General features: G+C 40.7%; 1 protein-coding gene across 2 annotated transcripts in view; it reads right to left on the bottom strand.

Moving 5' to 3' along the window:
- Positions 1 to 14,547, bottom strand: part of COL4A1 (collagen type IV alpha 1 chain) — a 141,599-nt gene that overhangs the window by 71,039 nt on the left and 56,013 nt on the right. For both annotated transcript variants that reach the window (XM_077854967.1, XM_077854966.1), the window contains exon 2: positions 7,537 to 7,596. In XM_077854967.1, coding sequence (XP_077711093.1) covers positions 7,537 to 7,596 — 60 coding nt within the window. The remainder of the gene's footprint in view (positions 1 to 7,536; positions 7,597 to 14,547) is intronic.

Raw genomic sequence — 14,547 nt, 5'->3', positions numbered from 1 at the left:
TAAACACTCAGAAGCTTATTTAAGATTCTGAGATGCCCCAGCATGGAAACAACAACCACTGAACCATAACTCAGTGTTCCCCAAACTCATTTGTCCTTGGAACACTCTTCCTTATTCTGGCCCAAAGGAAACATCTATTAACATCTCAAGATGCTCCTACGATCACTGTTTGGTGAACTACACACGACTGCCTTTCGGAAAAGCGGAAAAGCTCAAAACACTCATAAAAATAAAGATATCCAATCAGTCTCAAAAATAGCAGAAGTGGGATCCCTGGGTGGCGCAGCGGTTTGGCGCCTGCCTTTGGCCCAGGGCGCGATCCTGGAGACCCGGGATCGAGTCCCACGTCGGGCTCCCGGTGCATGGAGCCTGCTTCTCCCTCTGCCTGCTTCTCCCTCTGCCTGTGTCTCTGCCTCTCTCTCTCTGTATGACTATCATAAATAAATAAATAAATAAATAAATAAATAAATAAATAAATAAATAAATAAATAAAAATTTAAAAAATAGCAGAAGTAATTTCAAATATGCCAAACAAATCTTAATTTTATTAAATAAAGCTCTTAATTATTTTGTAGTAAGTAATACTTTCTTCTGCAGTTTGACTTTATATACATCAAATCTTACTGGTAGAAAAATGGAATTTATTTTTAAGTATACTAGATTTTTATATTCTCACTGATTCAAATGTGGTACAGTGCCTCTCACAAAGTGCTTAGTAAATAAATTGTTATTATCAATGATTTATGATTATTAGTCCAAATCAGTTAATTTGCCCAAAGTATCAAATAATTTTCACACAAAAAATGTTTATTTCCATTTACTTGAGAAAAATATTAACTTCTAGGGATAAATATGACACCTTTAACACTTAGAACAATGGTTAATATAATTTATGGGAAAGAGATTTTCAATACCCTGATAAAAAATAATAAAAAGATAGTATGTATATATAATTCTATACTAAGAGTGAAAAGCGAGCAACTAGTCATTATACAGAGTATAACATACAAAGCACTCTAGTATTTTTTATTTCATAATGAAATCATGGCTAAGAACATTTCTATTATTAGCCATGAGTAAATTAAAAGAAAGATCAATGAAATAAATACATGAATACATTGAAGACTATTTAATTCTCAAAAAATATCCAATGTAGTCCCTGAATTTCACTGAATATTGAAAGACTAGTATGAGAATACTAGAAAAAAAGAATTTTTTCTGAATATTGAAGGACTAGTATGAGTGTGCTCTGTATTGATGTTCCTAGGAGAAAGTGAGATTCTTTATGGTTACAGTGATGTTAGATCCTAAGGCACTCCTGAGTGCCGTTAGACTCTCTGGCCGATGCCCACGCTCCTCATCCAGCAGATTTGGCAAGAGCAGCTAATGGAAAATTGCCAAAGTCAAATGGCACACAGAATTAGAAAGAGGGGAAGTTTTGCCTCTTCTCTTGTCTTTAGATAAGATTAGATTTACAGCATTCTTTGCACTTTTTTTTTATGCCTCACCCTTGAGAGGAAGATCCTAAAAATACCTGTTTGTAATCACTCCAAGTACCTGGCAAAGTAACAACAGAGAAGTGCATGTGGACAGACTCACGACCACACAACAACTCTGAGCAGACTGTGCAAAGAGAGGATGTATCTTCCCAGGTGTAGATGAGGCTGATGAGCAAGCTGATGACCCAAGCCTCTGGCCATGTTCAGAACACATACGGAATGTGGCCATATTCGCCTCCTGGAAAATCGAGGAGGTATGCCCAATACATAAGTAACGGAGTTACTCCCTCTTGACCACAGTGATGGATTTCCTACAGGACAGAGAATGTGCCAGGACTTCCTGAAGGAAGGGGTGGGGGTGCCACGTTCTCTGCTCTTGTGGGGCTCTTGCATCTCCTGACAGTGGCTTGAGAAACCCTCCCCTTGTGGTTTTATTCTGAACGCTGTATGGAACAAACACCCCTGAACATTAGCAAACATGGATTCTTGGGGCTGGGCATCCCCTAACTGCTCAGACGTGCTCTGACCTGCCCTGTGTCACAGACAAGGTGCCTCCCTGTGGTTATTTGTTGAACCTAGTGGACGCTCATCTGGAACAGAACTGGGAGGTCTGCCCATGGCCCCAAAGGAATGGGTTCATTTCTCTGTGTTCCTCCAGCAATCCTTTCCATCAATACCCATTTAGAGAAACGCTTTGTTTTCCTTGACAAGGGGCCAGCAGAGTGGTGTATACCCTGTGGATTTGGTTTTAGAGCAACGGGAGCTGGCCCAAGGCTTTAGGATATTCTGAACCATGAGTTCATCCGCTTGGGCTCTCCCAAATCAAGATATTCTTGTCCTGAATAATGGGAGCTGACTAGTGCTTGATTCCTGTTGCTGACCTCATATTCCCTATAAGAGATGGAGCTACTTCAGTGGCTCTCAATCCAGGTCCCCCATCTCTTCCACCACCCCAGGAGACAACATCTGGCCAAATTTGCAGACATGCTGGTTGCCACAAATGGGGGAGAAGGTGCTACTGGCCTCTGGTGGGCAGAAGCCAGGGATGCCACTAAACATCCTGCAATGCATAGGAACTCCCCACAACAAAAATCTAGCCTACTCAAAATGTCCATAGTACCAAAACTCAGAAACCCTGGACTAGCTGGTTTCTTCAACCATAAAATGGGTATAATAATAATATGCATTAAAAACACTGTGCCTAACCCAAAGCAGATGTTCAATTCACATCAACCTTCTTTTCTTTCTTGCTCTGACACCCCAAAGCCAGGATTTTCCTGTCCTGCTGAGATCTGTTGTGAATTAGCAGAGGCTACAATTTAATGTTAAGATGCAAGCAGACAGGTTTATACAGAGGTCTGCTGTGGGATATTTATTGATTGTGGCAAATGTATATGGGAACCAACTGGCTGGTAAAGCTCCAAACCATCTACTGTAATAAGAGAAAAGAGTATCCCACATAAAGAATGACATTCACTTCTTCCCAGATTTCCAGGGCCCAGAACAGAACCACTTCCAGATTGGCCAGACTTCCCCACCCTTTCATATCAGATAAGGCACACATTTTAGACAAAAACAAATTCCACTTTCAAAGTTCTCTGCTTTGCAAGTGATCTGGGACTGGCCTCTCTGATAACCTGAGCACCACCATGCAGACTCCACATGTGGAGCAGGGCCTCGGTTTGCAGACAATCTACTCAGCAATAACAAGAGAGTGTGCTTCTTCCCCACGGCCCTGGCAAGGATTGAGGTACCAGCAGGTTCAAGTACACTGAGAAGTTATGAGATACCCACACAGTTCTCGTTATGTAAGAGAAATACTGTAATTCTGTCTAATGGAGACTCTGCTCCCAAGACTATGGCTGCAAATGTCCTTTTCCAGAGTCATTTTATCAGGAACCACCAAGCCTTTTCTACAATACGTTATCAACTGGCCACAAGAGCTGTGTTCTCGGATTAGTGTGGTGAAATTCGGGATCCCTGGGTGGCGCAGCGGTTTAGCGCCTGCCTTTGGCCCAGGGCGTGATCCTGGAGACCCGGGATCGAATCCCACGTCGGGCCCCCGGTACATGGAGCCTGCTTCTCCCTCTGCCTGTGTCTCTGCCTCTCTCTCTCTCTCACTGTGTGCCTATCATAAATAAAAAAAAATAAAAAAATAAAAAGAATAGTGTGGTGAAATTCTGTGTCTTTCTTTATGCCTGTGAGTGACAGGTGACCTTACTCTATATCCAGGCAAGTCAGGGGCATTAGCTGACACATAATCCACCTGCACCCTTCCATCCAGGAAGCCATCCCTTTCTTTTTATGGCTCTGGGCCATGTCAGGGACGTGTCAGAGCCACTCCTTTCTCAGAACAACTGTACCATTTGTTTTTTTCTACTGTTTCTCCTGCAATGCGATCATTTGCTCCTAATTAACTATTTACTTCATAGGCATACCGTGCACCTCTCTGGTTTAATTTGGAGTTCCTGGTTTTGAATACTGCAGGGCCACAGAATAGAATGCTACCTTTTCATAAACGTGAGTTCCCCTGGTGAAAATATCTGAAAAACCTCTTACATAAACTCTGTTCTGGCAAAATATAAATGGCTAATTCCCAAGCATATAGCAGTTAACTCTTGGGAATGCGTTGCCATTCCTACTATCTCACATCGCTGAGAAAATCAGGTTATCAAGCAAAAGAAGAGCTTAACTTTTGGCTATTTCTGCATAAACAAGCATTCAAAACGCTAATCAGTTTAAACAGATAACATTCCCCCACTGCTGAGGTCTCTGGAAGAAAACTAAGCCATTGTGTACAAACCCAGATTAATGACCTAAGACAAAACACCTGAAGACATGAGTGCCGCCACGAAAGTGGGAAAACCACCAATTCTGCCAAACCCCAAAGTCTTATGAAAGCCTCATGAATTCAGCTGTTGAAGTCACAGCAAGATACCCACTGTTCAATCGATAGCTACGGGATTATGACACGACCACAGATCTGCTGCATTAACACTACTTATGGGATTTGGAGAATATAAGACATTCTGCCAATTAATGACATCTCCATGGAAGACAGCACTTAGCCAAAAAAGATTTGGCAATTGATACTGGACACATTCCAATGTCCGTCAGTGGATTCCAAATAGCCAATCTGAGAAAGGGTCCCTCAAGGAGATGTGGAAAAGATGGGTCTTAGAAACCACAATTTCCACATCTCTAAGGCTGCTGACACTCTGTCCTACTTAGGTAACTTCTCTCTGTCTGAGTTATGTGGCTTCTGTTATCCTACTTTTAAAAAGAGGTCAAAATTCATTTAACTTGTAGACATTTGAGAACAGCAAAATAACTCCCAGGAGAATTGAAGACTTCCAGCAGGAGCTCGAAAGCAGGCCCATGACTTGAACCATCAGGTTTATGTTCTGTGATTCTAAACCCTTGGTTCATTTTGCATTTACACCTGATTAGCATGCCCAGGACTCACTCTGAGAATGGGTGGCAGTTAAGAAGGACCAATTTATCTCACTGATGTGCTGGCCAAGAATAAATGTCTCTGTTGTCTGACCTTCGCATGAGACGGGGGTGCCCTGCGTCTGAAATCCCAGCTCAGCCGTGCTCCAGTATCTCAGGCCAATACACTGATTATTTTAACATCGATTCCAAGACAATTAGTGGAAGTTTAAAATGTCCTCTTTCCATGAGGGGAAAGGACTTCTTCCTTGGTCATACATGCTATGCAAACCATGGGACCTGAAATATTTCTGCCCAAGAGGAGAGGCCAGATCTTCAATTTTTGTTGAAAGGACATAATACTAAACATTTGGCTATTCCCCTAGATTTCAAGAGGCTCTCTGAATTCATTTGACCACTACAGTCTTCTAAAACACAAATTCAGAATGGTTTAACCTACAACTAGCAGGCAGTTTATTTTAAATAGTCTTTCTGTCAAAATAACATAAAAAATCCAAAGTGGGTGGAGACTGAGTGCTGAGGGAGCAAGGGTCAGCTAGTGGAAAGGTCACAGAGGCCCTGGATTCTGGATGTCTGATCCACTTGCTAGGAAATTTGGAGGCTTAGTAAAGGAGAGAGTAGAATTCTACTCTGTCCACCCAACCCTAACAGGAGTGCTGGGGCTTTCTAATTTCAAAGCTCAGGTGGATTGGTCACACTGCCAGGCTGGCCTGAGCCCTCATCACAAGGAAGGAGCACAATCTAATGGCAAGTCTTCACCCTCAACACCTCTTCCCCTAAACCTTCCAGCACCCAAGTGGGAGGCTGGCCCTACTGCATGTCTCCTTGTCAAGATAAACACAGACCTGGACTCCCCTGAGCATACCCTCAATGCTCAATTTTGACAAGAAATGTTTCAAGACCCTTTCCCTGTGGGGTTGGGTGTAGATGCTGTCCATGACTTAGACATGGCCCTGCCTCTTCTAATGATGTTTAATGAACTTTGAACTAAAGTGGTGGTTCACTAGCTATCCTCAAGTCATGGAAAACTCAGCCAAAAAAACCTGGAAAGCTTCACCTAGATAAATCTACCTGGTTACATATTAATAGGCGGAATTTTGGTAAAAATGAAAATAAATCAGGCTAGAGAGTATATGTACAGAATAGGAAATCTGAAAAACCAGACCCATGGGAGTGTGCCACCAGGGTCTGCAGCTGCTGGATGGGGCAAGGGGGGGTAGGAGGGAATCCTGAAAGTCTTTGGAATGGACCCTGTTCTCGTTGAGAGTGAGCACAACTGCCAGCCTTCCAACCCCTAATGCTTTAAGTTACAAGAAAAACACAACAATGTTGATACAGCCCTTCAATTCCCATTTGTTAACACAGGAAAGTTCTACTTTTTATAGTTTTAAGAATCTCTTTGTTAGTTCAGTGTGCCTATGTGTATAATTCAAGTTAGACCAAAAAGAAAAAAAAAAAAGATTCTTTGTTATGAACATACTTGCCTCTACCATAAAATAACACTTATGAAAGCACACTGGAACTAGCCAGAAAAATGCACAGAATATGAAGGTGAATTACAGTTGATATGGTTGATAATGAAAGCTATAAATATATTTTCACATACTGCATTTATTCCAAAACTATCCAGGTAATACTGATGTCACCAACTATGAGCATATCTTTTTAAAAAATAATGTTGGTACTTTAGCAAGTGGCTAAAAAGAAGCAAAACCATTTTCGGTACAAAATTGCTGGTTTCAAGAGTGTGAGTCTGACGCAGTAAGCCTCCAGCAGGCCATGAGCAAGAGAAGGGGCATCCTGGCCAGCTGACACCCTCTGTGCCTGGAGACCAGGGCTCTCCCCTGCCTCCCCCTGCCTCAGGCCCCCACCTGTCACAAGCTGACTGGCCATTCCTCTCACTGTCACACCTAGTTTCCAGGGCCACCCCAGGCAATTTCAAGATTCTTCACTGTCCCTGGGGAAAACCAGGCAGGCACCCTCTCTCACAACAACTAAAATGCACAGATCGACGCCCTCCAGAGAAAATGATTTATCCAGATCTGTGATTCTCAAATGGGAGGGAGGAGCACTTACTTAGAAAAAAAATATTTTAATTTTACATTTGGGGAACAATAAATATTTACTGTTTTTGTAAGTAAATCTGGACAAATGTGTTATAAATTAAAAATTGGTTAACTATACTAATTTGAATAAAGGCCCTCAGGTGCCATAGAAGCTTTCTCTTTTTTTGAGAAAAATGCTAAGTTTTGTCTTTATACATGGGTTCAAAAGAATACTAATGGCCCAGCAGATTTTCTACCAATAAACCCTTCCTTTCTTGAGTGGAAAATGGAAATAACTCGAATCCCTTTTTCTACATTAATTGCTGCTAATTATCAGAGTCTTTGGGGAACTGCTATTGAGATTTCATAGACACCATGTTCAGCCTGATTTTGCTTTATTCTGGGGAAATTATTAAAATAGTAATAAGGCTTTAACACAAATTGCTGATTATTTGGTTAGGTTTAATATAGTTTTTAATGACTTCCATATTGGTGGCAATCCAAAATGAACTGTTATGACTTAAGCTTTGGCCACTTACCTTCTGTCCTTTCACTCCATGGCAGTCACACTTCCCACATCCAGAGCCAGCACAACCACCCTGGAAGGAAGAGAAAATGTCTTTAAATAGAAGAACTCTTGCAAATTGAGGTCACTTTTGAATTGAAATGATTTTAGCATCTTCACCTATTTATGGGAAATGTCCTACCCCGTTATTTTGAGCATGACCTTAAAACATGAGATCTGGATTTGCTCTAACAGGGTTATCACATACCTCTCTTGCCCTAAGAAATGAAACAGCAAGCCTGGAGTAGAGAAAATTGAAGCATTACTTGGTCCACAAAGTGAAGGCTATCATGTTTACTTTTTGAAATTGCCTCCCCAGGGATGATTTTAACTGGACATCACCCATATTTGCAAACCTATGTTTGTGACTTAGGAATTTTCAAATTCATTCTATGAGGCCAGCATCACCCTGATACCAAAACCACATAAAGACATCTCAAAAAAAAAGAGAGAGAGAGAGAGAGAGAGAGAAAGAACTATAGACCAACATCCATAATGAACATGGATGCAAAAATCTCAACAAAATATAGCTGACACGTTGTGTTTCGGCGACAGACAGACAGGCAGACAGAAAAATCTCATCAAAATATTAGCACACCAAATCCAACAATACATTTTTAAAAAAATCATTCACCACAATCAGTGGGATTTGTTCTTAGGATGAGAGGGTGGTTTAATACTCGCAAATCAATCCACATGATATATCACATCAACAAGAGAAAAGATGAAAACCATATGATCATTTCAACAGCTGCAGAAAAGCATTTGACAAAGTACAACATCCATTCATGATAAAAACTCTGCACAGTAGATCTAGAGGGACCATACCTCAACATAATAAATACCATATATGGAAAACCCAGAGCCAATATCATATTCAATAGGAAACAACTGAGAGCTTTACCCCCACGGTCAGGAAGAAGACAAAGATGTCCACTCTCACCACTTTTATTAAACATGCTACCAAAATCCCTACCCACAACAATCAGACAATGTAAAGAAATAAAAACATCCAAATTGCTAAGGAAGAAATAAAACTCTATTTGCAGATGACGTGATACTATATATAGGAAATCTTAAAGACTCCACCAAAAAACTACTAGAACCAATAAATGAATTCAGTGAAGTCCCAGGATACAAAAATCAATTTATAGAAATCTGTTGAATTCCTATACACCAATAATGAAGCAGCAGAAGAAAAACTAAGAAAACAATCTCACTTAAAATTATACTAAAAACAATACTGTATCTCTGAATAAGCTTAACCAAAGAGGTGAAAGATCTATACTCCGAAAACTGTAAACACTGAAGAAAGAGGGGGGGAACCACTAATGAAAGAAATTCAAAATGACACAAGAAATGGAAAGACATGCTCATGGATTGGAAAAACAAATACTGTTAAAATACCCACACTACCCAAAGCAAACTATACATTCAATGCAATCCCTATCAAAATACCAACAGCATTTTTCACAGAACCAGAACAAACAATTCTAAAATTTAGATGTAGCTAACAAAAGACCACAAATAACCAAAGCAATATTGAAAAACAAAACAAAACAAAACAAAAAAGAAACTAGGGACGCCTTGGTGGCTCAGCGGTTAAGTGTCTACCTTTGGCTCAGGGCATGATCCTGGAGTCCCAGGATCGAGTCCCACATCGGGCTCCCTGCATGAAGCCTGCTTCTCCCTCTGCCTATATCTCTGCCCCCCCCCTCTCTGTCTCTGTGTCTATCATGAATAAATAAATAAAATCTTTTTTAAAAAAAAAGAAAGAAAAACCAACTGGAGGTATCACAATTCCAGACTTCAAGTTATATTACAAAGCAGTAGTAATCAAAACAGTATGGTATAGAAATAGACACATAGGCCAATGGAATAGAATAGAAAGCCTAGAAATAAACCCACAATTATATGGTCAATTATTCTTTGACAAAGGAGAAATGAATATATAATGGGAAAAAGTCTATTTAACAAATGATGTTGGGAAAACTGGACAGCCAAATGCAAAAGAATGAAACTAGACCACACTTTCCTACACCATACACAAAAATAAACTCAAAATGGATTAAGGACCTAAAGGTGAGACCTAGGATTTTCCATCAAAATCCTAGAGAAGAACACAGGCAACACCCTTTTTGAACTCGGCCACAGTAACTTCTTGCAAGATACATCCACGAAGGCAAAAGAAACAAAAGCAAAAATGAACTATTGGGACTTCATCAAGATAAGAAGCTTTTGCACAGCAAAGGATACAGTCAACAAAACTCAAAGACAACCTATGGAATGGGAGAAGATATTTGCAAATGACATATCAGATAAAGGGCTAGTTTCCAAGATCTATAAAGAACTTCTTAAACTCAACACCAAAGAAACAAACAATCCAATCATGAAATGGGCAAAAGACATGAAGAGAAACCTCACAGAGGAAGACATAGACATGGCCAACATGCACATGAGAAAATGCTCCGCATCACTTGCCATCAGGGAAATACAAATCAAAACCACAATGAGATACCACCTCATACCAGTGAGAATGGGGAAAATTAACGAGGCAGGAAACAACAAATGTTGGGGAGGATGCGGAGAAAAGGGAACCCTCTTACACTGTTGGTGGGAATGTGAACTGGTGCAGCCACTCTGGAAAACTGTGTGGAGGTTCCTCAAACAGTTAAAAATATACCTGCCCTACGACCCAGCAATTGCACTGTTGGGGATCTACCCCAAAGATACAAATGCAATGAAACGCCGGGACACCTGCACCCCGATGTTTCTAGCAGCAATGGCCACGATAGCCAAACTGTGGAAGGAGCCTCGGTGTCCAACGAAAGATGAATGGATAAAGAAGATGTGGTTTATGTATACAATGGAATATTACTCAGCTATTAGAAATGACAAATACCCACCATTTGCTTCAACGTGGATGGAACTGGAGGGTATTATGCTGAGTGAAGTAAGTCAGTCGGAGAAGGACAAACATTATATGTTCTCATTCATTTGGGGAATATAAATAATAGTGAAAAGGAATATAAGGGAAGGGGGAAGAAATGTGTGGGAAATATCAGAAAGGGAGACAGAACGTAAAGACTGCTAACTCTGGGAAACGAACTAGGGGTGGTAGAAGGGGAGGAGGGCGGGGGGTGGGAGTGAATGGGTGACGGGCACTGGGGGTTATTCTGTATGTTAGTAAATTGAACACCAATAATAAAAAAAAAATGCCAAAAAAAAAATAAATAAATAAAGGTGAGACCTGAAACCATAAAAATCCTAGTAGAGAGCACAGGCAGACAGTTCTCTGACATTGATCATAGCAACATCTTTCTAGATATGTTTCCTTAAGCAAGTGAAACAAAAGCAAAAATAAACTACTGGAACTTAATGAAAATAAAAAACTTCTGCACAATGGAGGAAACAGTCAATAAAACTAAAAGGCAGTCTACCGAATGGGAGAAGATATTTGCAAATGACATTTCCGATAAAGGGTCAGTATCCAAAATATATAAAGAACTGATACAACTCAACACCCAAAAAACAAATAACCCAATTAAAAAATGTGTGGAAGACATGAACAGAAAGACTTCCAGATGGCCAAAGACATATGAAAAGATGCTCAGTACCACTTATCATCAGGGAAAGACAAATCAAAACAATAATGAGATATCACTTCACACCTGTCAGAATGGCTAAAATCAAAACACAAGAAACAAAAGACGTTGAGAAGATGTGGAGAAAAAGTAACCTTCACGCACTGTTGGCAGGGTGCCAACTTTAGAAGACAGTATGGAGGGTCCTCAGAAAGTTAAAATAGAACTACCCTATAACCAACCAATCACACTTCTGGGTATTTATCCAAAAGAATACAAAAACTCTAATTCAAAAGGATACACACTCCTGTTTGCATCATTATTTACAATAGCCAAACTATGGAAGCAGCCTGAGTGTCACTGATAGATAATGGATAAAGAAGACGTGGTATATACATACAATGGAATAGTACTTAGACATTAAAAAGAATGAAATCTTGTCATTTGGAACAACATAGATGGAATTAGGAAGCATAATGTTAAGTGAAATAAGTCAGTCAGAGAAAGACAAATACCATATGATTTCATTCATATGTGGAATTTAAGAAACAAAACAAACAAGCAAAGGAAAAAAAGGCGAGAGACAACCCAAAAAACAGACTCTCAACTATAGAGAACACACTGATGGTCACCGAGGGAAGGTGGGTGGGGGGGGTGGGGACTTAGAATTGCATTTATCATTATGAAGAAAATAAAGAAAATAAATCAAGTAGCATCCTGTAAAAAAAAATCTGGAGAGGAAGGAAACTAATGTGTTCAAAAGCCCACCAAAAAAAAAAAAAAAAAAAAACAAAAGCCCACCAGTCGTTACAATCACCTACCATGTTGTTTGATCAGCTATCATTTTAAGGTAAGTGTTACCATCCCCATTTTACAGACTCAAATCTGACTTTGGAGGTTCAATATAATATGCTAAGACAAGGTTGAAACCAACTTCAACATAACATGCCAAGACAAGGTTGACACCAACTTCCATTATGTAAAACTGCCAACACGTTAAAAGATAAAAGTATGATGGTGCCTACCTACATTTGCAATTTTCTTAGTCAAACCCAAACTTTAAACCAAGATAGACACAGGTGTTGTAGACAGAATCTAAGGACATGTGACAAGAAAAAGTTTAGTTAAAAGCTTTATTAGAGGCTGTGTCTTAGGTCTAGGATGAAATGTGTATTTAAATTCTGCTTCAAGTGTAAGAGCTTCTCAAACATAAGACAATACTATGAATAGTACTGTGATCATGTGAAGTCTATTTTTTTAAACAATATACTCAAGGCTTTGCCCCGTTGCCATGGAGATCCTCTGCCTAAAACAACTGCATCTGGAGATATTTATTTCATAAAGTGAAATCTGAACTAGCACCTCCAAGACAGTAAGCTGTTATTAATTTTATATTTTGGAAATGGGGACAATTGACAACAGTCCAAACAGGCTCCAGAGATAATGGGTCTGCTTCTTTCTTTGGCTCACATTTGGGGCAACTTTCAGCATGCAATCTCACAACCTCCTAACATTCTAAATGAAGCCATGTGCACAGTTTTGCTTCACGACCTGGGTTTTGGTGACCACTCAGAATCTTCCAATGAGAGGAGGTCAAAATCTTAAGCCTGTGCTCCAGAAGGTTCAGCCAAAACGCCCACAGCCAAGAACTCAGAGACCCATGAGACATGTCCCACAGTATCACCACCTCCTGCCTCAGCCCCACCTTAGGGCTGCCTGCGCCCCACCCCGGGTTCCCACAAGGGTGGGTGCCACACCTCTATGGCGACACCTGTCCCATGCTCCTCACAGCCAATACTTGTACACCCCACACACACACCTGGGACCCTGAGAGCACTTGGGGCCAGCCCAGAGTCACAACCAGGCTTGATATGGACCGTATTTCCTCTGACACAGCAGAAGCTATAAGACTTGCATTGGGAAATAAAGTAGAGCACTGATGAAACAATGATTCATCCTCAACTGTGAAGATATACGGGAACTTTAGAGTTGTTCAACCATTAATAAATGGGCATCTCAGAATGGAGGAAACAGAGCAGAGGCTACCCGGCCACTGGTGGTCTGCTGCTGGGGGCACTGGCAGCCGTTTCACCAACCTTAAATAACAGGTGTACACAACAATCCAGGAACACGGGTAGGTAGCTCCCAACAGATGACTGCCTCACTAACAGCACCGTGGATAAACACTCCAGAGAGGAGACCATGTGCCGGCTGTGGGCCTGGCCAGGGAAGTTGAGGAGGGGGTGGCTCCCAGTGCTGCTGGGTGGGCCCCCAGACCAGGGAATCCCAGCAGGAGAGGCGTCTCAGTCACTGGGCATCCAGGTGAGCCTTCCCACACCGACCCAGCCCACAGCTCTCCTCCTGCTCCTGAGCCAGGCTTAGGAACATGCCTCTGCTCTTTAAACTCTTCTAAACCCCATCCCACTCCTACAGATGCCAAAAGAAAAACTCAACCAGGCTAAGACTCATTTATCTGGTAGGAAAGAGACTAATTTATTTATCTGGTGGCCCACTATTTGGCCACCTATCACCAGGCTTAGTTGGCCAAAACCCAAGAACAGCCTGAAGCAGGATGGGCTTTTCTACTTTACAGGTCAATACGGTTTCTTCAGAGTAAGCATAGTATCACCTAACTGAAGCTCAAAATGGCTATTTGGTGATTCTGGGTTTTCTCTTCTAAAATGCTGATAAAATCTCAGAAGCTTATCTCCATTCAATTTGAGGGAAGTTATAAAAATGAATTTCCTGGAACTGTTCCCTTAAGCTCTCAGCAAATGGTTTCATTGCAAGGGACACCAGATAAGAGGTTACAGGGCCACGGCTGTCGATGCTGGGGTCAAGTTGCTTCTTGTGCCTTTGCTACAGAAACACACCCTGTGTGTTTCCATAACCGATAGCCAGTTTTATCTTGGGCAAGGCTGCAGGTCATGGTAAACTTTCAGAGTAATCTGAGACGAGGAATAAAGGACCAGAGCCTTTATTATAGGAATAAAAGATCCTCATCCTGCCCCCCACCAGCTTATACTGTACCTCAAGCAAAATTAAAAAAAAAAAAAATCTCAGACAAAAAGACATTCATGGCTCCTTATCTGTTTTATTTTTGTGGGAAATTTTATTAGCAATTCTGGCTCTAAAAGACAATTCCAAAGAATTGATGATTCTAATAACTCCTAAATTATGGTCAGCTTTTCAGAACTCAGAGCATTTTTAGACTATGATTTTCGTTTCATATTCTGGGTGGCCCAGCATTTTACGTAAATGGCCCTATAAAAAAATTAATTTTTAGACTAACAAAAATCATAAGATGCATGTTTACTCTGCTAAAAAGATCTCTTTTGCTTTAAAAGTTTCTATTTATTTAAGTAATCTCTAAACCCAACATGAGACTTGAACTCACGACC

Source organism: Canis aureus, chromosome 17 (assembly GCF_053574225.1).
Source record: "Canis aureus isolate CA01 chromosome 17, VMU_Caureus_v.1.0, whole genome shotgun sequence".
In the NCBI taxonomy this organism is placed as follows: domain Eukaryota; kingdom Metazoa; phylum Chordata; class Mammalia; order Carnivora; family Canidae; genus Canis; species Canis aureus.
The sequence above is the reverse complement of the archived record's forward strand: the minus strand, read 5'-3'. Positions and strand labels throughout refer to the sequence as shown.